This window comes from Erinaceus europaeus, chromosome 12 (assembly GCF_950295315.1).
Source record: "Erinaceus europaeus chromosome 12, mEriEur2.1, whole genome shotgun sequence".
NCBI classification, from domain to species: domain Eukaryota; kingdom Metazoa; phylum Chordata; class Mammalia; order Eulipotyphla; family Erinaceidae; genus Erinaceus; species Erinaceus europaeus.
Window position 1 is genome coordinate 99967293 of NC_080173.1, and position 23590 is coordinate 99990882.

Below are 23590 nucleotides of genomic sequence, written 5' to 3' on the forward strand. Positions count from 1 at the left end.
GGAGGAGAAGGAGGAGGAGGAGGAGGACACTGCAGGACTACTCTGCCACTCATGAAGCTTCCCTCCTGCGCATGGAGACCAGGGGCTTGAACCTAGGGCCTCATGCATGACAGCATGTGCACCCTCTTGGATGGGCCACCGCCCCTGGAAAACACTTCTGTTTGTCTTTCCTCCTCATGGACTTTTTATCGTGGTCTGTTTAGTCGTCCTGACTCAGCTCTGAGGTCCTGAGTTTAATCCCTGGCATCACGTGTACTGGAGTGATGCTCTGGTTCTCTCCTTTCTCTTTCAAATAGAGACTTTTTTCTTTCTTTCATTTTTTTCTTTTTAACCAGATGCCTGCTCAGCTCTGGCTTATGGTGGTGAGATGAATAGACCCGGGACTCTGGCGCTTCAGGCATGAGAATCTTTTTTGTATAACCATTATGCTATCTATCCCGACTAGTAATGTTTATTATTATTATTTATTTTCTTGTTTGTTGCCATTGATGTTTTATTGTTGTTTTAGTCATTATTGTTGTTTATTTCATCATTGTTGGATAGTACAGAGAAGAACTGAGAGAGGATGGAAAGGCAGAAAGAGGGAGAGAAAGACAGACACCTGCACATCTGCTTCACCGCCTGTGAAGCGACACCCCTACTGGTGGGGAGCCGGAGGCTCGAACAGGGATCCTTTTGCCGGTCCTTGTGCTTTGTGCCACATGTGCTTAACCCACTGCACTACTGCCTGACCCCCATGTTGTTTATTTTGAAAAATAGGTTGTCAGGGGTTGGGTGGTAGCGCAGCGGGTTAAGCACACGTGGCGCAAAGCGCAAGGACCGGTGTAAGGATCCCGGTTCAAGCCACCGACTCCCCACCTGCAGGAGAGTCGCTTCCCAGGCGGTGAAGCAGGTCTGCAAGTGTCTGTCTTTCTCTCCCCCTCTCTGTCTTCCCCTCCTCTCTCCATTTCTCTCTGTTCTATCCAACAGCAATGACAACAATAATAATAATGACAACAACAAGGGCAACAAAATGGGAAAAAAGGCCTCCAGGAGCAGTGGATTCATAGTGCAGTCAGAGCCCCAGCAATAACCCTGGAGGGGAATCAATAAAGAAATAAGCTGTCTATGAACACCGAGGCTCTGTGTTGCCTTCACAGGTGTGAATCTGGTTCAGATGGTAGAGAAAAGGCTTAACGTACTTAGCTGTAGTTGACCTAGAACATGACGTTAATGGCACAAGTGCCAAGGACTTTTGCTTGAGGTTACAGGATCAGCCACGGCCGGGTTCCAGAACGGGTCTCTGAGAGCACAGACATGCAAAACCGTCCAGACAAAATTGACCTGAAAACTCCACCTCGCAGAAGGCTACTAGGATCATGAGTCCTGAACCCAAGCACAGGGATTGTCTGCTAACTACCTAAAATATTCACATTCTCTAAAGGATTTGGAGGAGACCCAGAGTGTTACACAGAATATCAAACTGTCCAGCTCAGAGGCCAGGATGCCGTGAGAAACAGAGACCCTCCAGCAGGTGGCAGCGCAGTGGTAGTGGACAGTAAGGGGGGGGGGTCGGGCGGTATTGCAGCAGGTTAAGCACAAGTGGCGCAAAACGCAAGGACCGGAGTAAGGATCCCGGTTCGAGCCCCCAGCTCCCGACCTGCAGGAGAGTCGCTTCACAGGCAGTGAAGCAGGTCTGCAGGTGTCTGTCTTTCTCTCCCCCTCTCTGTCTTCCCCTCCTCTCTCCATTTCTCTCTGTCCTAGCCAACAATGACAACAATAATAACTACAACAATAAAATAATAAGGACAACAAAAGGAAATAAATAAATAAATAAATAAATATTAAAAAAAAAACAGATGTCGGGAGTCGGGCGTTAGCACAGCGGGTTAAGCGCAGGTGGTGCAAAGCGCAAGGACCGGCGTAAAGATCCTGGTTCGAGCCCCCGGCTCCCCACCTGCAGGGGAGTCGCTTCACAGGCGGTGAAGCAGGTCTGCAGGTGTCTGTCTTTCTCTCCCCCTCTCTGTCTTCCCCTCCTCTCTCCATTTCTCTCTGTCCTATCCAACAACGACGACATCAGTAACAACAATAATAACTACAACAATAAAACTAGGGCAACAAAAGGGAATAAATAAAAATAAAATAAATATTTAAAAAACAGAATTAAAAAAAAAAAAGCGGATGCTTTTGGTGTGTTGCACCAAAGTAAAAGACTCTGGGGTGGGGGGAGGGTTCAGGTCCTGGGACATGACGGCAGAGGACCTAGTGGGAGTTGAATTGTTATGTGGAAAACTGGGAAATGTCACCCATGTACAAACTAATGTATTTTACTGTCCACTGTGAACCATTAATCCCACCAGGAAAGGGGAAAAAACAAAAGCAGATGCTAGTGCAGAAATCATATATTGATAGATGTTGTCTGATTAATCAATGCTTGAACCAGCTTCCTTGCAGAGACAGAGCAGCAGGGGCCTGTGGGAAGGTCCCCACATGCGGGAAGTGACTAGGGCAGAGAGAAATGGAGAGAGGAGGGGAAGACAGAGAGGGGGAGAGAAAGACAGACACCTGCAGACCTGTTTCACCGCCTGTGAAGCGACACCCCTGCTGGTGGGGAGCCGGGGGCTCAAACCGGGATCCTTAAAGTCAGTCCTTGAGTTTTGCGCCATGTGTGCTTAACCCACTGTGCTACCACCCGAGTCCCGATTTTGTCATTTTTTAAAGGTCTGTTAGTATATAATTTTGAAAGCGAAAGCACATGTTTTTAGTGAGATGCATTCTGACATTTAGCCTATGGGTAAGGCTCAGTCACTAGAGGCTCTAAGGGTTATTTGTGCAGCTGGAACAGCGACGAGGAAGGGGCTGCTCTCTTGTCCCAGCAGCTCTGGTATGGGTCACCTCCAAGCCTGGTGAAGGCAGATATATAAAGCTAAAATCTGGGAGTCGGGCGGTAGCGCAGCGGGTTAAGCGCATGTGGTGCAAAGCACAAGGACCTGCATGAGGATCCCGGTTCCAGCCCCCGGCTCCCCACCTGCAGGGGAGTCGCTTCACAGGCAGTGAAGCAGGTCTGCAGGTGTCTGTCTTTCTCTCCCCCTCTCTGTCTTCCCCTCCTCTCTCCATTTCTCTCTGCCCTAGTCAATGACGATGATATCAATACTAACTACAACAATAAAACAACAAGGGCAACAAAAGGGAATAAATGCATATTTTTTAAAAAGGCTAAAATCTGAGACAAGACTTTTGTCTTGACTCTACACCCAGGTGAGTCACATATGCACAGGCTAAGACTTTTTTTTTTTGCCTCCAGGGCTATCACTGGGGCTCAGTGCCTGCACTAGGAATCTACTGCTCCTGGAGGCTATTTCTTCCATTTTGTTGCCCTTGTTGTTATTATTGTTGGAGAATAATTATAATAACCTGTGGGGGGGAGCTTTGCAAGTGGAGAAGGGCTGCAGGCGTTTCTCTGTCTCTCTCCTTCTCTGTTTCCCCCCGTTCTTCTATTTCTCTCTGTCTCTATCTAATAAATAAATAAAAGATAAAAATAACTAGAGGGTTGGCTGGTAGCGTAGAGGGTTAAGCACACGTGGCACAAAGTGCAAGGATCCTGGTTTGAGCCTCCGGCTCCCCACCTGTAGGGGGTTGCTTCACAAGCAGTAGCACAGGTCTGCAGGTGTCTGTCTTTCTCTCCCCTCTCTCTGTCTCCCCCTCTTCTCTTAATTTCTGTCCTATCCAACAACAATGACAGCGATAAAAATAACAACAAGGATAAACAAGAGCCACAAAGAAAGGAAACATGGCCTCCAGGAGCAGTGGATTCGAGTGCAGGCACCGAGCCCCAGCAATTACCCTGGAGGCAAAAAAAATTAATAATAAAAAAATAAATGTATCAATGAGCTATGCTGAAGCCCCGTTAAGATGTCACGGTCATTCCCAAGCAGAGGCAGCACAGGCGACCGAGGGTGACATGTGAACAGAGGAGACAAGCAGGCTGGCAGGGACCGTGCCCGCTCCCCTTCCCCAAAGAGCAGGCTGTGCTGGCAGGCCGGGCGCCCCTGAGTGCAACACCCTTTACCTTGGAGATGGCAGGGCGTCTGTCTGCAGACGCAAGGGCTGGTGAGCAGGGCCGCTCCGGGCTTACGAAGGCCAGAGCCTGGTCGGGAGGCCCCGGGGGCTTCCCCCTTTATATGTGAAGGACGGGCCTTTCAAGGTTACAAGCATCAAGTTCCTAGAAGAATCACAGAGACTCCGGGGACATGACACGGTGGCCTCGCTCGCTCCAGACCCTGCTGCCCGCACCCCCCAGCCCAGCACAGGGGACTGACTGTCTGGCTGTCCCCGCTGGGGTCATGACTTGGCTGGAGCCAGAGCTGCTCTGAGAACATGCCCTGGATTACCGGCCAGCACGATCCCACAGTGCGGCCGGCAGAGCTAATGTGGCAGGTCACACTTCGGGGTCACCTTACAGGATGACTGTCAGGGCCACGTTGTCCTTGGGGGCCACCGGTCCACGATGGGCCTCCTTGGTGACACCTGACAGCCCTCTTAGGTCTCCCACCCGGGGGGAGCGGGAGTGGCTCCCACCTTCCACAGGAGGCGTCAAGCTAAGAGGAGCTGCAGAGGAAGGGGGCAGCACGGGGGGCATTTCCAGGCCTGGAGGCCAGTACCCAGCCTCCAGCACACACACTCGGGGCAAGGAAGCAAGACAGAAAGAAGAGAAATTGTCTGGGGTGTGTGAGAGTATGTGTGTGTATCTGTCTCCGTGTGTGTGTGTGTGTGTGTGTGTGTGTGTGTGAGTAGTGAGTGCGTGTGTTTCTCTGTGTGTGTGTGTGTCTCTGTGTGTGAGTGTGTGAATATGTGTGTGTGTGTGTCTGTGTGTGTATGAGTGTGTGTGTCTCTCTGTGTGTGTGAGTGTATGAGTGGTGAGTTTGTGTGAGTGTGTGTGAGGTGTGTGTGTGTCTCTATGTGTGTGTCTCTGTGTGTCTGTGTGGTGTGTGTGTGTGAGTGTGTGTGTGTGAGTGTGTGTGTGTGAGTGTGTGTGTGTGAGTGTGTGTGTGTGAGTGTGTGTGAGTCTGTGTGTGTATGTGTGTATGTGTGGTGTGTGTGAGTGTGTGTGAGTCTGTGTGTGTGTGAATGTGTATGTGAGAGTGTGTGTGAGTTTGTGTGAGTCTGTGTGTGTGTGAGTGAGTGTGTGAGAATCTGTGTGTGTGAATGTGTGTGAGTGTGCGTGTGAGTGTGTGTGAGTCTGTGTGTGTCTGTGTATGTGAGTGTGTGTCTGTGTGTGTATGTGAGTGTGTATGTCTGTGTGTGTGTGAGTGTGTGTGTGAGTCTGTGTGTGTGAGTGAGTGTATGAGTGTGTGTGTGAGAGTGTGTGTGAGAGAGTGTGTGAGTATGTGTGAGTCTGTGTGTGTGAGTGTGTGTGTGAGTCTGTGTGTGTGTGAATGTGTGTGTGTGAGTGGTGAGTGTGTGTGTGAGTGTGTGTGTGAGAGTGTGAGAGTGTGTGTGAGTCTGTGTGTGTGTCTGTGTGTGTGTGAATGTGTGTGAGTGTGAGTGTGTGTGAGTCTGTGTGTGTCTGTGTATGTGAGTGTGTGTCTGTGTGTGTCTGTGAGTGTGTATGTCTGTTTGTGTGTGTGTGTGTGTGTCTGTGTGTGTGAGTGTGTGTGTGTCTGTGAGTCTGTGTGTGTGAGTGTGTGTGTGAGTGTGTGTGTGTGTGTGAGTGTGTGTGTGTGTGTGAGTGTGTGTGTGTGAGTGTGTGTGTGAGTGTGTTTGTGAGTGTGTGTGTGAGTTTGAGTGTGTGTGAGTGTGTGTGTGAGTGTGTGGGAGTGTGATTGTGAGTGTGTGTGAGTGTGTGAGTTTGAGTGTGTGTGAGTGTGTGTGTGAGTGTGTGTGTGTGTGTGAGTGAGTGTGAGTGTGTGAGTTTGAGTGTGTGTGAGTGAGTATGTATGTGAGTGTGTGTGAGTGTGTGTGTCTCTGTGTGTGTGAGTGTGTGTGAGTGTGTGTGTGAGTGTGTGAGTTTGAGTGTGTGTGAGTGTGTTAGTTTGCGTGTGTGTGAGTGTGTGTGAGTGTGTGTGAGTCTGTGTGTGTGTGAGTGTGTTAGTTTGCGTGTGTGTGAGTGTGTGTGAGTGTGTGTGAGTCTGTGTGTGTGAGTGTGTGAGTGTGTGTGTGAGTGTGTGTGAGTCTGTGTGTGTGAGTGTGAGTCTCTGTGTGTGTGAGTGTGTGTGTGAGTGTGTGTGTGTGTGTGTGAGAGTGTGTGTGTGAGTGTGTGTGAGTGTGTGTGAGTCTGTGTGTGTGAGTGTGAGTCTCTGTGTGTGAGTGTGTGTGTGTGAGTGTGTGTGAGAGTGTGTGTGTGAGTGTGTGTGAGTCTGTGTGTGTGAGTGTGTGTGTGTGTGAGTGTGAGAGTGTGTGTGTGAGTGTGAATGTGTGTGTGTGTGGTGTTGGAACCTCACTGAGGCACAGGGTCACTGCCTGGACCTCCTTTTCTTTCAGAGACAGAGATAGAGGTGGCGATGGCACACGGGATATGAGCACAGAATACTAAGTGAAAAGACCCAAGCAAGGACCTGCGTTTGAGCCCCTGGTCCCCACCTGCAGGGGAAGCTCCACAAGTGGTAAAGCAGGGCTGCAGGTCTCTCTCTCTCTCTCTCTCTCTCTCTCTCTCTCCATCTTTATTTCTTTATTGGGTAGGGTCAGCCAGAAATTGAGAGGGAAGGGGGCAGAGAGAGGGAGACAGATGGAGAGACACCTGCAGCCCTGCGTCAACACCTGCAAAGCCTTCCCCCTGCAGGTGGGGACTGAGGGTGCAAACCCAGGTCCTTGCCCACTGTAACATAAGTGCTTAACTGGGTGTGCCACCACCCGGCCCACTCTTTCTCTTTCTATCTCCCTCTCCTCCTCTCAGTTTCTCTCTGTTCTAGCCAGTAAAATGGAAAACATGGCCGTCAGGAGCACTGGATTTGTAATGCTGGCACCGAGACCCAGTGATAATCCTGGAGGGTAGGAAGAGAGAGAGGGAAAAGGAGAGAGAAAGGGAGAGGGAGAGGGAGAGATCAGATACCACAACACTGGAGCTTCCTCCAGCTACCTTTGCACCTTTCACGTGGTGTGGGGGTTTGAACTTGGGCCAAGCAAATGGGGAGGCACCACCCTCCCTGGGAGATGTCTCCTGGCTGCTCTGAGGAGCTGTCTGGTAGCCCCTCACCCCCGGCATGTGAGACTTAACGGAGCAGTGGAGCTAGGTCCTGAGGTCTGATGATTTGCACAGAGTTGAGTTGGAGATCGATTTGGAGGCCACCTCCTGAAACACCACCTGTTCCTGATGACGGCAGTGCTGGTACCACAGACGTGCAGCTAAAGCGGATGATACCCATTTGTCAGGCTGCGGAGATGGCATCACAGCTGGGTACCAGGGCTGGGGAGATGGGATCACAGCTGGGCACTAGGGCTGGGAGATGGCATCACAGCTGGGCATGAGGGCTGGGAGATGGCATCACAGCTGGGTACTAGGGATGGGGAGATGGCATCACAGCTGGATACTAGGGATGGGGAGATGGCATCACAGCTGGGTACCAGGGCTGGGGAGATGGGATCACAGCTGGGCACTAGGGCTGGGAGATGGCATCACAGCTGGGCACTAGGGATGGGGAGATGGCATCACAGCTGGGTACCCGGACTAGGTAGATGGCATCACAGCTGGGTACCAGGACTGGGGAGATGGCATCACAGCTGAGCACCATGGCTGTGGAGATGGCATCACAGCTGAGTATCAGGACTAGGGAGATGGCATCACAGCTGGGTATTAGGGCTGGGGAGATGGCATCACAGCTGGGTATTAGGACTGGGGAGATGGCATCACAGCTAGGCATCAGGGCTGGGGAGATGGCATCATAGCTGGGTATTAGGGCTGTGGAGATGGCACCACAGCTGGGTATTAGGGCTGGGGAGATGGCATCACAGCTGGGTATTAGGGCTGGGCTGATGGCATCACAGCTGGTTATTAGGACTGGGGAGATGGCATCAAAGCTGGGCATCAGGGCTGGGGAGATGGCATCACAGCTGGGTATTAGGACTGGGGAGATGGCATCACAGCTGAGTATTAGGGCTGGGGAGATGGCATCACAGCTCGGTATTAGGACTGGGGAGATGGCATCACAGCTGGGTATTAGGACTGGGGAGATGGCATCATAGCTGGGCATCAGGGCTGGGGAGATGGCATCACAGCTTGGTATTAGGACTGGGGAGATGGCATCACAGCTGGGTACCAGGGCTGGGGAGGTGGGATCACAGCTGGGCACTAGGGCTGGGAGATGGCATTACTGCTGGGCACTAGGGATGGGGAGATGGCATCACAGCTGGGCACTAGGGATGGGGAGATGACATCCAGCTGGGTACCCGCACTGGGTAGATGGCATCACAGCTGGGCACAAGGACTGGGTAGATGGCATCACAGCTGGGCACTAGGGATGGGGAGATGGCATCACAGCTAGGTACCAGGACTGGGGAGATGGCATCACAGCTGGGTACTAGGGCTGGGTAGACGGCATCACTGCTGGGCACCAGACTGGGGAGATGGCATCACAGCTGAGCACCATGGCTGTGAAGATGGCATCACAGCTGAGTATCAGGACTAGGGAGATGGCATCACAGCTGGGTATTAGGACTGAGGAGATGGCATCACAGCTGGGTATTAGGGCTGGGGAGATGGCACCACAGCTGGGTATCAGGGCTGGGGAGATGGCATCACAGCTGGGTATTAGGGTTGGGGAGATGGCATCACAGATGGGTATTAGGGCTGGGGAGATGGCATCACAGCTGGGTATTAGGGCTGGGGAGATGGCATCACAGCTGGTTATTAGGGCTGGGGAGATGGCATCACAGCTGGGTATTAGGACTGGGGAGATGGCATCACAGCTGGGCATCAGGGCTTGGGAGATGACATCACAGCTGGGTATTAGGACTGGGGAGATGGCATCACAGCTGGGTATTAGGGCTTGGGAGATGGCATCACAGCTGGGTATCAGGACTGGGGAGATGGCATCACAGCTGGGTATTAGGACTGGGTAGATGGCATCACAGCTGGGTATTAGGACTGGGGAGATGGCATCACTGCTGAGCATCAGGGCTGGGGAGATGACATCACAGCTGGGTATTAGGACTGTGGAGATGGCATCACAGCTGGCTATCAGGAATGGGGAGATGGCATCACAGCTGGGTATTAGGACTGGGGAGCTCGCATCACAGCTGGGCATCATGGCTGGGGTGATGACATCACAGCTGGGTATTAGGACTGGGGAGATGGCATCACATCTGGGTACCAGGGCTGGGGAGATGGCATCACAGCTGGGTACTAGGGCTGGGGAGATGGCATCACAGCTGGGTATTAGGGCTGGGGAGATGGCATCACAGCTGAGTATCAGGACTAGGGAGATGGCATCACAGCTGGGTATTAGGGCTGGGGAGATGGCATCACAGCTGGGTATTTGGGCTGGGGAGATGGCATCACAGCTGGGTATTAGGGCTGGGGAGATGGCATCACAGCTGGTCATCAGGGCTGGGGAGATGGCATCACAGCTGTGCAGGAGGGCTTGCATTCTTATGCTCCAGTAATCCCCCCATGTCCAGTTCCCAGCACCACCATGTGACAGTGCTGAGCAGTGTCTGGTCTCTCTTTCTCTATCTGCCTTGCATAAAAACAAATAAAAATGCAAATAAAGACAACAGTGAGATACCACTTCACTCCTGTGAGAATGTCACACATCAGAAAAGGTCACTGCAGCAAATGCTGGAGAGGGTATGGGGACAAAGGAACCCTCCTACACTGCTGGTGGGAATGTAATTGGTCCCACCCCTCGGAGAACAGTCTGGAGAACTCTCAGAAAGCTAAAAATGGACCTACCCTATGATCCTGCAATTCCGCTCCTGGGGATAGATCCTAAGGAACCCAACACACCCATCCAAAAAGATCTATGTTTACCCATGTTCATAGCAGCACAATGTGTAAGAGCCAAAACCTGGAAGCAACCCAGGTGTCCAACAACAGATGAGTGGCTGAGCAAGTTGTGGTTTAGATACACAATGGAATACTACTCTGCTATAAAAAATGGTGAAGTCACCTTCTTCACTCCATTTTGGATGGAGCTTGAAGGAATCGTGTTAAGTGGGGTAAGTCAGAAAGAGAAGGATGAAGATGGATGATCTCACTTATAGACAAAAGTTGAGAAATAAGAAAAGAAGCAGAAACACGAAGTAGAACTTGGATGGGTTTGGTGTATTGCACTAAAGTAAAGGACTCTTGAGGTGGTGGCTGGAGGCGGGGGGTCTTTCAGGTCCTGATGCTGATAGTGGAGGAAGAACTAAACTAGGAGGGTGAGAATATTTTGCAGAAAACAGAAATTTTACACATGTAACAACAACTATATTTACTGTAAACCATAAATCCCCCAGTAAAAAAATATCCATTTTTCTTTTAGTGTTTTTCTGCTGCTAAATGTTACATGCAAGCAGCGTAAAAACATTAGAAAGCATATATATATATATATATTTTTTTTTTTTAAAGAATTTGTTTATTTATTCTTGAGAAAGATAGGCAGAGAGGGAGAAAGGGACATCACTCCGGTACATGGGCTGCCAGGGATTGAACTCAGGACCTCATGGTTGAAAATCCAATGGTTTATCCACTGTGCCACAATCCAGACCAGAAAGCATTTAAAAAAAAATTGTTTATTAGTGAAAGTTACACAGAGAAAGAGAGAGAGAGAAAGAGAGAGAGAGAGGTAGAGAGAGAGAGAGAGACAGAGAGAGAGAATGAGAGAGAGAATCCAGAACCCTGCTCAGCTCTGGCTTGTGGTGGTGCTAGGAACTGAACCTGAGACGTCAGAGTCTCAGGCAGGAGTCTTCTGCAGAACCACTATGCTATCTCCCCAGCCCTAGAAAATATTCCTAACTTTGTTAATACCATTTCCCTTTACACAAAAGTCCCACTAGGACTGAACATTCAACAAGTGAAAGGTGATCTTGAGGGTTTTTTGTTTGTTTTTTCTATTTTCGTGGACATGCTAAGCCCTGGGGAAGCCTTTTGTGACATGCCTCCAGCTTTGCTGCTGCCATTAGCAAGTCCCCCACGAAAGACTTATCAGATGAAGCTTCTAAGTGTGACTATTCCCTGTAGGCTCACAAGTGATCTGAAAAACCCATTTAATCCCCAGCTTAGAATTTCACAGGCTCCCCAGTTTTGTTTACTTGGAAGGACACACGCCATAGTGATTTTCAGAACTCGGCTGAATGCTGACTCCTCAGCCTTTCCAAAACTGAGCTCTGTGTTGGTGGTTACTGAGTGGGAAGAGACTCCTTCATGGACACTCTTGACCAGATTCTCCATCTGCGTCAAGCCCGGGTCTCAGCGAGAGTGAGGGTGTGCCCAGAACACAGCCCATCTACAGACTTCGTTGGTGCAGTTAAGAGAGACCTGACCGAGTCTATGACCACACCACCCTGCACATGCCCGATCTCGTCTGATCTCAGAAGAGAGACCTGAGTGAGCACAGTGGGTCAGGAGCACATAGCGCAAAGCTCAAGGACCGGAGTAAGGATCCCGGTTTGAGCCCCAGCTCCCCACCTACAGGGGAGTCGCTTCACAGGCAGTAAAGCAGGGCTGCAGGTGTCTCTTCTGTCTATCTTCCCCCTGCCCTCTTGATTTCTGGCTTTCTCTATCCAATAAATAAAGATAATAAATAAAAAGGAGAAGGAGGGAGTCGGGTGGTAGCGCAGAGGGCTAAGCGCAGGTGGCACAAAACACAAGGACCAGCGTAAGGATCCCAGTTCGAGTCCCCGGCTCCCCACCTGCAGGGGAGTCGCTTCACAGGTGGTGAAGCAGGTCTGCAGGTGTCTTTCTTTTTTCTTTTCTTTTTTTTTTTTAACTTATTATTTTATTTTATTTTACTGTGTGTGTGTAAGATAGAAAGCCAGGAGTATACCCATGGTGTCTGTCTTTCCCTCCCCCCTCTGTCTTCCCCTCCTCTCTCCATTTCTCTCTGTCCTATCCAACAATGACAACATCAATAACAACAACAATAACTACAACAACATTTTAAAAAAGCAAAAAACAAGGGCAACTGCTGGTCCCAGTTCGGGGCACCAGACACCGGGCTAGCTTCATGGGCGGGAGAGAGACGACCAGGAACTCATGGCTGATCTGGGAAGCAGTTCAATCTTTACTGACGAATGGGGATGCAGTTCAACAATCTAACCTCTAATCATTAGAAAATCCTGTCCTTTATATCTCCTGAGGCGGAAGTGTCAGGAAGAGGAAGTACGTAGGATAGGGGGTGGGAGAAGGAAAAAGCCTGGGAACCAGTGGAGATTCAACCAATGAAAACAACGATTATGTAAATAGACCACAGCGTTAAGCAATACAAGCGAACCTAACTTGATGATCAAAACAGAAGCAGAATTTAGAAGCAGACCAACAGGCAACAAAAGGGAAAATTAAAAAAAAAAAAAAAGTGGGCTAGAGAGATGGCATAATGGTTATGCAAAAGGCTTCCATGCCTAAGGCTCTGAGGTCCCAAATTCAAGTCCCAGCATCACCAGAAACCAAAGCTACCGCTCGACTCCCTACAGTTCCCTCTAAGGCTTCCAGTGCCTTCTTGTGGACCAGCAGGACAGATCATTTTGTGACGTACTAATCTGCAGGGAATTAGAAGTCAGTCCCCCTGGAGACTTAGTCACAAGGACCTCCTTAAGGCTTTGTATAAGGTCAAAGCTGTGAGACTGACTGGACCCAGGCTTGCGTCCCTGGCCTGGACCTTCTCCACCCGTTCGTGGGTCTTGGATGGGCTGCCCCTGCTCGCCTGGGGGAGGAGGGTGCCAGTCAGTGAGGTGCTCGGGTCACACCAGCTTTGTCTCATCTACCCTGTCATTCTCTGAAGAAAAACGAGAATGGACAAGGTTCTTCCGGCAGCCCACAGGGCAAGATTAACGGGGGCAGGAGCTTTCTCAGGTCTTTGCAGACACTGGGAATGAGGCTGCGGGGTCCCCTTGTGGCTGGCCAGACCCAGGATTCATGGCTCTGGGTGGGTGGCCCACAGAGCAGCCCTCTGACCAGCCTCAAGGTGGGCTTCATGGAAAAGGTGCAAGGCTGAAGAGACAGTAGGGGGTATCTTCCGGACACAGGAGCATGAGGACATGTGTGTGACAGCGTGTGTGCGGTGTGGGGCCCATGAGTGACAGCCCGGGGCAGGGCTGCAGCTGGGCAGTGGGGGTGGGGCCTCATGTTCTCCCGGCTCTGCAGCTCACATGCCACTAGTCCAGCGTCCTTTCTTTCTTTCTTTTTTATATTTATTTATTTATTTTCCCTTTTGTTGCCCTTGTTCTTATTGTTATAGTTATTATTGTTGTTGTTATTGAATAGGGCAGAAAGAAATGGAGAGAGGAGGGGAAGACGGTGGGGGGGGAGAGAAAGACAGACACCTGCAGACCTGCTTCACCGCCTGTGAAGCGACTCCCCTGCAGGTGGGGAGCCGAGGGCTCGAACCGGGATCCTTACGCCGGTCCCTGCGCTTTGCGCCACGTGCGCTTAACCCACTGCGCCACCGCCCGACTCCCTTGCCCTTCTTTCTTTGTCTCTTTCTTCCTTCTTTTTCTGGCTGACATCACTTAACATGATTCCTTCACGCTCCATCCAAGGTGGGGTGAAGGTGAAGTCACCAATTTTACTAGCTGAGTAGTATTCCATTGTGTATCTAGACCACAACTTGCTCAGCCACTCATCTGTTGTTGGATACCTGGGTGGCTTCCAGGTTTTGGCTATTACACATTGTGCTGCTGTGAACACAGGTGCACACAGATCTTTTTGGATGGGTGAGTTTGGTTCCTTAGGATCTATCCCCAGGAGAGGAATTGCAGGGTCATAGGGCAGGTCCACTTCTAGCCTCCTGAGTTCTCTAGACTGGTCTAGCAAGGCCTGGGCCCTAAGCTCTCACTTTAGATTAAGGGTCTTGTGGTGTAAACTGGTGAGTGACCAAGGCATGTGTGGGCTGGGAGAGGGGAGTCTGGTGCATGAGCAGGACCCAATAGTCTTGGAAGCTCCCTCAACACCCCCCACTTTTTTCCTACCAAGGATCTTAGGTTATTTCTAGAGCTCAGTGCACACACAGCTCCATTGCTCCTGGTGTCCATTTTTCTTTCTATTTTGATAGAGGGTGAGAGACAGAAGCAATGAGAGAGAAAGAGAGATACCTGCAGCACTTCCCACCTCTCATGAAGCCCCCCCCACCCCCGTAGTTGGGGAATGGGGGTTTGAACCCTAATTTTCTTGTGTGGTAACGTGTGTGCTCTGGTATGTGCCACCACCACCCATCGCTTATACCATTCCATTTATTTATTTATCTAACTCCCAGAGGGACAAAGAATAGGGAAAGCTTCCAGTGAAGGGGCTGGGACATGGCACTCTATTGGTGGCTAGTGTATGAATTATACCCCTGGATCATTATTGAGTCACTGATAAGAATTTTTAAAAAGAAGTTGAAAAATAAGAAAACACAAAGCAGAACTTGGACTGGGGTTGGCGTATTGCATCAAAGTAAAGACTTGGGGGCCGGGGCCGGTCCTGGAGCATGATGGCAGAGGAGGACCTAGAGGGGTTGAGCTGTTATGTGGAAAACTGAGAAATGTCACACATTTAAACTACTGTAGTTTACAGCCAGAGCTGAGCAGTGCTCTGGGAAAAAAAATAGAAAAGAAAATCACTTAGTGGGTGTAATATTCCAGTTTGGTAAAATGCAATGTTCTAGGAAGGATGGGGAGAGAGCATAATGATCAAGCAAAAGCCTTTCTTTTAAAATTCTTTATATTCATTTATTTATTTTCCCTTTTGTTGTCCTCGTTGTTACTGATGTCATTGTTGTTGGATAGGACAGAGAGAAATGGAGAGAGGAGGGGAAGACAGAGAGGAGGAGAGAAAGACACCTGCAGACCTGCTTCACCGCCTGTGAAGCAACTCCCCTGCAGGTGGGGAGCTGGGGGCTCGAACCGGGATCCTCACGCCGGTCCTTGCAGACCTGCAGCACTGCTTCACTACTCCCCAAACTTTCCCCCTACAGGTGGGGACCAGGGGCTGGAACCTTGGTCCCTGTGCATTATAACATGTGCACTCAGTCAGGTGCGCCACCACCTGGCCCCTGTCCTCAGTCTTTATACTCAGCTCTGAACTCTGAGGCAGCCCTTCCCTGCTACCTGCCTCTCGTTTCAATTTCTTTGTGTTGGACATGGAGAAAAACCCACCCATTTGGAACTTTGTACCTCTGTGACATTAAGTTGGAAATAAAAGGCTACCACCAAACATAAGGTCCTGAGTCCAATCCCCGGCAGCACATGTGCCAGAGTGATGTCTGGTTCTTTCTCTCTCTCTCTCTTATCTTTCTCATTAATGAATAAATAAAATCTTCTTTAAAAAAGTTGGATAGTGTGGGAAAAAACTAGAGATACTGCAGAAGGGTTTCCTGGGTTGAGATCTCATTCTCCTTGGAGTACTTTGAGAAAAGAAGCTTCCTGGTCTCCTTAGTGACACAAACACACCCTCCCATCTCTTCCCCACAAAGAGGTTTCTTCCCTTTTCTTTTCAAGTTAATATCTTAATTTTGGTTGATTCCATTCAAAAGTTTCTCCCCTATTACGATTAGCCTTTAAGCATCTGAAGATATTAGTCAAGGGCTTAAAAGAAAATGTTAAAGAGAAGCCACATATATGGAGAAGGGGGGGAGAGAGAGAGAAAGAGAGAGAGGGAGGGAGAGAGAGAGAGAGAGAGGACTGGGGCACAATGTATTGATAGAGATGGCTGAATTTTTAAAAACTTTTTATTTATTATGTAATCCCCCCCTTGTTGCCCTTGTTGTTTATCTTTATTGTTGTTGGGTAGGACAGATTGGAGAGAGGAGGGGAAGACAGAGAGGGGAGAGAAAGACAGACACCTGCAGACCTGCTTCACCGCCTGGGAAGCGACTCCCCTGCAGGTGGGGAAACAGGGCTCGAACCAGGATCCTTACGCCGGTCCTTGTGCTTTGCGCCACTGCCCGGCTTCTGATGGCTGGATTTTAAAAAGGTATTTTAAAAATAGCTTTTCATGGACAGAGACAACCAGAGGAATCAGTTGGCATCAGCGAGCTGTCAGGAATCACTGTGGAAGGACACTCACTTCTTCCAGGCGATTAACACGTGACAGTCATTACAGGGCTGCATGATAAATGGTGTGTCTACACACGGCTAGAAGTGGCGTTGTACAGCAAGGCAGGTGCCAGCCAGCATGAGAACGGTGTGCACAGGTGCAGAAGCCGTGAACTCTGGAGTCCCAGAAGCCGTGAGCTGCTCACCCATCACATGCCCACCTGGAAGGCAGGGAGGGACACCTGGTCACTAAGGCAACCTTCCAGCAGCTGAGCCTGCAGCCACACCTGTGGCTTGTCTACCTGAGCCAGAAACCAGCCAGCGAGGGAACCACATTTGATCAGGAGAGGCTGGGGGCGTCTACCCAACTCCACAGATCAAATATAGTGCCTGGGTCCTTGCGCACTGCAACATGAACATTCAACCGGGTGTGCCACCATCTGGCCCTGACTTCTGCTTCTGAGATCGACAGTGTCAGAAGAGTGAAGGGCCTGTGGACTTGAGTGCTCAGGTCAGAGTGGAGGGAGAACCCTCTCCTCTTGTGCTCAGAGGGTCATGCGGGGTCTGAGGGTGGAGAGTAGGGCTCAACACCGGTGGCATTGAAGGTCACTCCTTGGAGTTGGGTTTCCTTGACCTGCTTGTGTCTGTGGGTTTGACCTGAAAGAAACTGCAGTGAGCACTCGGTGGTGGTTAAGAGGTTAGGTAGGTCTTTCCTTCTTAGCCCTTAGCATCAGTTCAAGGCTAAGAAAGGTCAAATAAACCAAGCAACTCTCCATCTGAAAGGGAGCACAAGGAAGGGGTAACATTCTGAGGGAATGTCAAGAATAGGGGCCAGCTGGTGGCGCAGGTGGTTGAGTGAGCACACTACAGTGCACAAGGGCCCAGGTTCAAGCCCCTGTTCCCCACCTGCAGGTGGAAAGCTTTGTGAGTGTTGAAGCAGGGCTGCAGGTGTCTCTCTCCCACTCTATTTCCCCCTTCCCTCTGTGTTTCTTTCTGTCTCTATCCAATAATAAATAAATCAGTAAAATCATTGAGGATAGGGAGTCGGGCGGTAGTGCAGTGGGTTAAGGGCAGGTTGTGCAAAGCGCAAGGACCGGCGGAAGGATCCCGGCTTGAGCTTCCGGCTCCCCACCTGCAGGGGAGTAACTTCACAGGCGGTGAAGCAGGTCTGCAGGTGTCTGTCTTTCTCTCCCCCTCCTCTTTCCATTTCTCTCTGTCCTATCCAACAACGATGACAACAATAATAAGAACTACAACAATAAAACGAGGGCAACAAAAGGGAATAAATAAATATTAAAAAATATATCGAGGATGAGAGGTCTCATCTAGAGTAAGACTTTTAATTATTATTTATTTATTTATTTATTCATTCCCTTTTGTTGCCCTTGTTGCTTTATTGTTGAAATTATTGTTGTTGGCTAGGACAGAGAGAAATGGAGAGAGGAGGGGAAGACAGAGAGGGGGAGAGAAAGACAGACACCTGCAGACCTGCTTCACCGCCTGTGAAGCGACTCCCCTGCAGGTGGGGAGCCGGGGGCTCGAACTGGGATCCTTCTGCCGGTCCTTGCGCTTTGCGCCACGTGCGCTTAACCCGCTGGACCACTGCCCGACTCCCAAGTAAGACATTTTTTGCAAGCAGACCACTGTCTGTCTCTCCAGAGTGACCCTGTGAACTGGGTGCCCATAGACAGCAAACCCCAAATAACCCCAGAGGGCAAAGCCGCTGCCCACTCACTTACCGCAGCCAGGTAGAAACGTCTGTGAAAAGCAGTGGAACTGGCCGTGCCAGCACCTGCACATGGAACACGTCCTGGGCAACCAGTCGCCATGGGGAGTGGACCCACAGTGCCTGAGGGGAAAGACACGCAGGCCCACGCACATTTGAAACTCCCCTTCTTCCCCCACCCTTCTCTTTCGTAAAGATTTTCAGTGTATTTTCCAAACAGACACGCAGGGCCCACGGCAGCGCTCCTGCACACACAGTCCCCAGGACCTAACTCCAGCGGGCAAGTCTGGAGCTTTGCCGCTGCTCCTCTCACCTCCCAGGCACCGTCCCCCTTAATGTCCAAAGGAGTTACCCAGTTATCTTCTGCACTGAGAGGCCAGGGCCTGAGCCCAAGCTGCTGAGTGTCTCCCCCACCCCCACAACCTTCCCTTCCTCCTTCCCTCCGTCTGTCTGTCCCCTTCCCAGGGCTGACTTACTTTTTGCGCACCTCGTGCTCACAGTTGCGTCCGTAGAAGGAGGCAGGGCAGGCGCAGAAGGAGCCCAGCACGCACGTGCCGCCATTCAGACAGCAGGTTTTGTTGAGCGATTTACCTGAAGGGAGAGCAGGTGTCTGAGCGAGTGACAGACAGGGCTGAAGAGCCTGTGGGGCACCTGGGCTGAGCGCGTGTCACAGATCTGGCACGCGGATCCTGGTCCCCGCCTTCACAGAGGGCGAAGCAGGTGTCTCTCCTCTATCTGCCCCTCTCCTCTTGATTTCTGGCTGTCTCTATCCAATAAATAAAGATACTGAAAAATTAAAAAAAGAAAAGCCTAGTTCTCGCCTTAAAAGGTTGATACAGCTCTAAAAGACCTAAAAAGGTACTCTTTGAAGAAAAGTAAATCTCACAGAATAGACCCAGCTCAGGGGGGGCTGGATGGTGGCGCTCCTGGTTAAGTACACATGTTACAGTGCATAAGGACCAGGGTCCAAGCCCCCAGTCCCCACCTGTAGGGGAAGCTTTGTGAGTGGTGAAGCAGGGCTGCAGGTTTTTCTCTATCTTCCCTCCCCTCTTGATTTCTGGCTGTCTTTATTAAATAAATAGATATTGAAAAAAAAAAAAAAGACAGGGAGTCCGGCGGTAGCATAGCGGGTTAAGTGCATGTGGTGGGAAACGCAAAGACTGGAGTAAGGATCCTGGTTTGAGCCACCGGCTCCCCACCTGCAGGGGAGTCGCTTCACAGGCGGTGAAGCAGGTCTGCAGGTGTCTGTCTTTCTCTCCCCCTCTCTGTCTTCCCCTCCTCTCTCCATTTCTCTCTGTCCTATCCAACAATGATGACACCAGTATCCACAACAATAATAACTACAACAATAAAACAAGGGCAACAAAAGGGAATAAATAAATATTTAAAAAATGAGACTGTTAGAATAGACCCAGCTTGTCCAGTGGCCCTTCTGCTCCCTGAGCCTTTAGGGAGAGGGGTCTTTCTCATGCACACAGGAATCGCCTGTGTGAAGTGGAGTCACTGATGGAACTGGCATCCTGGGGAGGTGTGACACGCAATGTCTGCTTCACCTCCACCACCCAAACCAGTCGGATCAGCACTCAGCTTCAGTCAGGTGAAAGGTTGTCGGGACGCTCAGGAAGGGTGTGTGTGTGTGTGTGTGTGTGTGTGTGTGTGTGTGTTAATGGAGAGGAGCCACACGGCGGCTTTCAGGCAGGTGGCGCTTACTGTCCTGGATCCTCAGAAAGGGCACTCGCTGAGCAGGGCGAAGACGGACAGCCGGCTCCTCCCGGGACCCACTGCTGCCACTTCCAATGGCCAGGCCTGTGTGCTGTGCAAGTTCACTGCGGGCCAGTCCTGCCAACAAAGTAAGGCTTGGGGTCGGCCACAAGAAATTCAACTGGGGAGAGAGGGAGAGAGAGAGAGAGAGAGAGAGAGAGAGAGAGAATGTCTCACCGGCAACGGATCCCAATTCAAATGCTCTGGGAAAGACCAAGATCAGAATCACACTAGGAAGAGGAAATTGAATGTTAATTAGCAGAACAAAGAAAATCAAACCTTTTGAATGAACACCTGGGTTTTCTCATCACAAAGACTACCAGAGCACTGTCTCTTTCTTTCTTTTCCTTTTTAAAAAATAGGTAATTTTAAAACAACCAGGGCAACAAAAGGGAATAAATAAAACAGGTAATTCATATAACAATACAAAGAAATATTCAATATATCTAATTACTTCTTAAATTCTATCTTCATTGACAAACCTTAAATGGGTCTGTTTTTTTTTTGTCTTCTATTTCACATATATCTCTGGCAACATTTTCGCATAAAAATGGGAGAAATGAGTGCTTAGCATTCTATGTGATCAGAGCATCACATTTTATAAATGGTTTTTTTCCTTTTCTTTTTTTTTATTTAAGTTATAAATGGTTTTGTTTAGACCAGCCAATTAAAAAGACGTTCGGCTGGGAAACGTTAAGCGTGTACAAGCTACTGTGTTTTACTGTCGACTGTAAACCATTAATCCCCCAATAAAGAAATAAAATTTTAAAAAAGACGTTTGGGTTTGAAAAATACCTAACTTGAGACTACCCACTCCCCAATTATTCTGAATGGTTTTGCAGTTTTTGAACCTGTCTATATTTTTAATTTGGTTGTGAATCTCAACTTTTTTCTTGCACGAGTTGGAAACCACCAACCTGAGTGAAGACACGAGGACCAGTAATACAGGGAAGGCTTGACCCATCACGTCTCTGGGGAAAGCAGCAGAACCAGGGGCTGCTCTCATCAAGCTGAACAGGAAGCTACGCCAGGCCCCCCAATTCCCATTCAGTTCCCACTCAAGTCCAGCTCTTACCTGACAGAGAAGGGCTCCATCTTCCTATGGTCCGCTAGGGCCTCTCAATTTAGAAGGGAAATGCTAGTCTAGCCTAATCATGGGAGCTTGGAAAGATGAGCATCCCGGATGAGAACCGGGCTCTTCCTAGCCGGGCTCAGCAGAGGCAGGAGCCAGGATGTCCCAGGAATGTGGGGGGCTGCGTCAGTGTCAGGCCCTCAGGAAAGCTGTGACCCAAAGCCAAGGCCACTGCCTCCCCCCACCCCCTTCCTGTACAACAAGCCCCGGGGGCGAGGGCGGGGAGGCCGCAGACAACGCCCCACAGATTAGGAGACCGCGTCTCCAGGGCTGAGGGTGGGCTGCTAGGGCTGTGGCCACACACGCAGAGAAGGGGAAATGTGGAGTTTTGTAACAGTGGCTCCCGACACGGGTCCCTCTATTGTTTGGTGTGGGTTACAGTCAGATTTGCTCCCGGGGACAAAGACCCCGGCGCTGTAGGCAGCTGGCTGGCACAGCTGGAGCCCGGGGGAGGAGGGGAGTACATCGCTTTAATCCAGACAAGGCAAACAGGCTTTTGCCAGGTTTTATTTCTCAATGTTTCTTCTTTTTTCTTTTTTCTTCCCCCCCCCCTCCCCTCAGGAAAGGTGTTGAAACCACGGTGTGCTCTGCCCTGAGGACACTCGTATCCCTGGAGGCTGTGCTCCACTGTGTGAGGAGAAAGGCCTGGGGCCAGCAGGGCCTCCTGCCCTGGGGGGAGTGTGACCACCCTGCTGGCAGACCGGAACCACCGCGGGAGCTGGAAGGAAGCAGAGCCAGGGCCCGGGCTGGGGGGTGAGGGTCCCCAGGGAGCTGTCCTTGGAGCCCCGCCTGTCTCCACACCCCGCCTCCACCACCATCACAGTGCCTCAAAGACCCTGTTTCAAGTGTGCCCTGCTCGGAGTACTTACTTGGTGTGTGCGTGTTTGATCCTTTTTGATTTTTTTTTTTTTTTAATGAGTGAAAGATCCAGAAGGAAAGAGACAGAGACCAGAGCCCTGCTCAGCTCTGGTTTATGGTGGTGCTGGGGATTGAACATGAGACCTCAGAAATGGAAGCATGAACTTTTCTTTTGCATAACCACTATGCTGTTTCCCAGCCCTAACTGTAATTGGTGGCTCTATTAAACACCCCCCCACACACACAGACACACACACAGACACACACACACACACACACACACACACACACACACGACAGCTGGATGGAACTGCTCAGTCACGTGTTTGCTGGCCCAGTGTGACAGATTATTTGATTTCTTATTAAGTGTGTCGGCTGTTAGGAACGGTCCCTAAATACCATTTCAATTCTATTTGGGCCTGTCACTCAGCGGGGTGGAGATCTTGGCCCCTGCTATCTGTGACAAGGTCCTATTGTTCTTTGCTCAGAGTAGCTAGATTTCCACTATGGAAGAAAGCTGTTGAGGAAGATCTCTTTGACCAAATGAAAAGAATCCAGTTCCTGGGTGGGGTAGATAGCATAATGCTTATGCAAAGAGACTCTCATACCCGAGGCTGCAAAGTCCCTGGTTCAATCCCCCATCATCATCATAAACCAGAGTTGAGCAGAACTCTGGTTAAAACAACAAACAAAACTCTCAAGGGTGTCTGAGCCTGTGAAGGTGGAGGTGGAAGGGGTCAGGGGTTTTATTTATTTATTTATTTATTTATTTATTTATTTATTTATTTATTATTAGGTAGAGACAGAAATTGAGAGGGGAGGGAGAGAGGGAGAGAGGTAGTGGTCCGGGAGGTGGTGCAGAGGATGAAGCATAGCACTGGACTTCCAAGCATGAGGTCCCAGATTCAATCCCTGGCAGCACATGTACAAGAGTGATGTCTGGCTCTTTTTCCTACCGTTCTCATGAATAAATAATTAAGATCTTAATGAGAGAGAGAGGGGGGGGGAAAGAGGGAGAGAGGAGGCAGATAGACACCTGCAGCCCTGCGTCACTGTACTGAAGCTTTCCCCCTGCAGGTGGGGAGGGTCAGGGGTTGGTACAACATATGCTGCCTGGGGACAAGTGATTATGGGCACTGCTGAGATAAGAGAATGGAGGAGCACTGGTGGCTGACAGTGAAAAGCAAATGCTGTTGGTCTGAGGATGTTTCAGTGTTACTTGCTACCGTGCCTGGCCAGACAGCCTGGGAAACAACGCAATGGTAAAGCCTCAGGCTCCTGAGTGCGAGGCTCTGAGCTTGATTCCTGGTATCGTGTGTGCAGGAGTGAGACTCTGGTTCTCTCTTTCTTATTAGTAAATAGATCTTTTTTTTTTTAAGAAATTGGGGCAAGAGAGTCAGAATTGTGTCCTTTATTTTATTATTTTATTATTATTTTTTTTTACCAGAGCACTGTTCAGCTCTGGCTTATGGTGGTGTGAGGGATTGAACCTGGGACTTTGGAGCCTCAGACAGGAGAGTCTGTTTGCTTAACCATTATGCTATCTACCCTTTGGCCCAGAATTGTGTCTTAACAGCATATGAAGAAGCATCTGACTTGAACCTATTTAGTGAACCAGGAACAATTCAGTCAAAAGGCAGAAGAATTTCAGTATCTGCTTAAAGTTCAAGGGGAAAGAAAATTGGGCCTGTTGGTGACGGTGAACCTGGCTGAGTGCACAGGAACTGGGGCTCAGGTCCTGGTCTCCACCTGCAGACAGAAGCTTAATGAGTAGGGCTGCAGGTCTGTCTCCCTCTCTTTCCTTCTCTCTTGATTTCTCTGTCTTTATTTATTAAACAATAAATAAATGAATTAAAAGACCCCAACATTTCCTCCTTAGTCTTCTATAAAACTGATTTCACAGGCTAGATAGCTAATGTATCTTATTTTTATTTATTTATTTATTATTGGGTAGAGACAGAGAGGAGTTGAGAGGAGAGAGGGAG

The 23590-nt window shown here is 49.9% G+C and overlaps 1 protein-coding gene across 1 annotated transcript; it reads right to left on the reverse strand.

The window, feature by feature from the left end:
• Nucleotides 1-15998: 15998 nt before the first annotated feature.
• On the reverse strand, nucleotides 15999-20861 carry CRIPTO (cripto, EGF-CFC family member). The gene is made up of 6 exons (XM_060202474.1): nucleotides 20691-20861; nucleotides 19793-19845; nucleotides 19565-19693; nucleotides 18331-18445; nucleotides 17868-17977; nucleotides 15999-16349 (listed from the first exon to the last, which is right to left on the reverse strand). The coding sequence occupies exons 1-6, from the start codon at nucleotides 20708-20710 to the stop codon at nucleotides 16228-16230; spliced, it is 549 nt and encodes a 182-aa protein (XP_060058457.1). The 5' UTR covers nucleotides 20711-20861; the 3' UTR covers nucleotides 15999-16227.
• Nucleotides 20862-23590: the final 2729 nt, after the last annotated feature.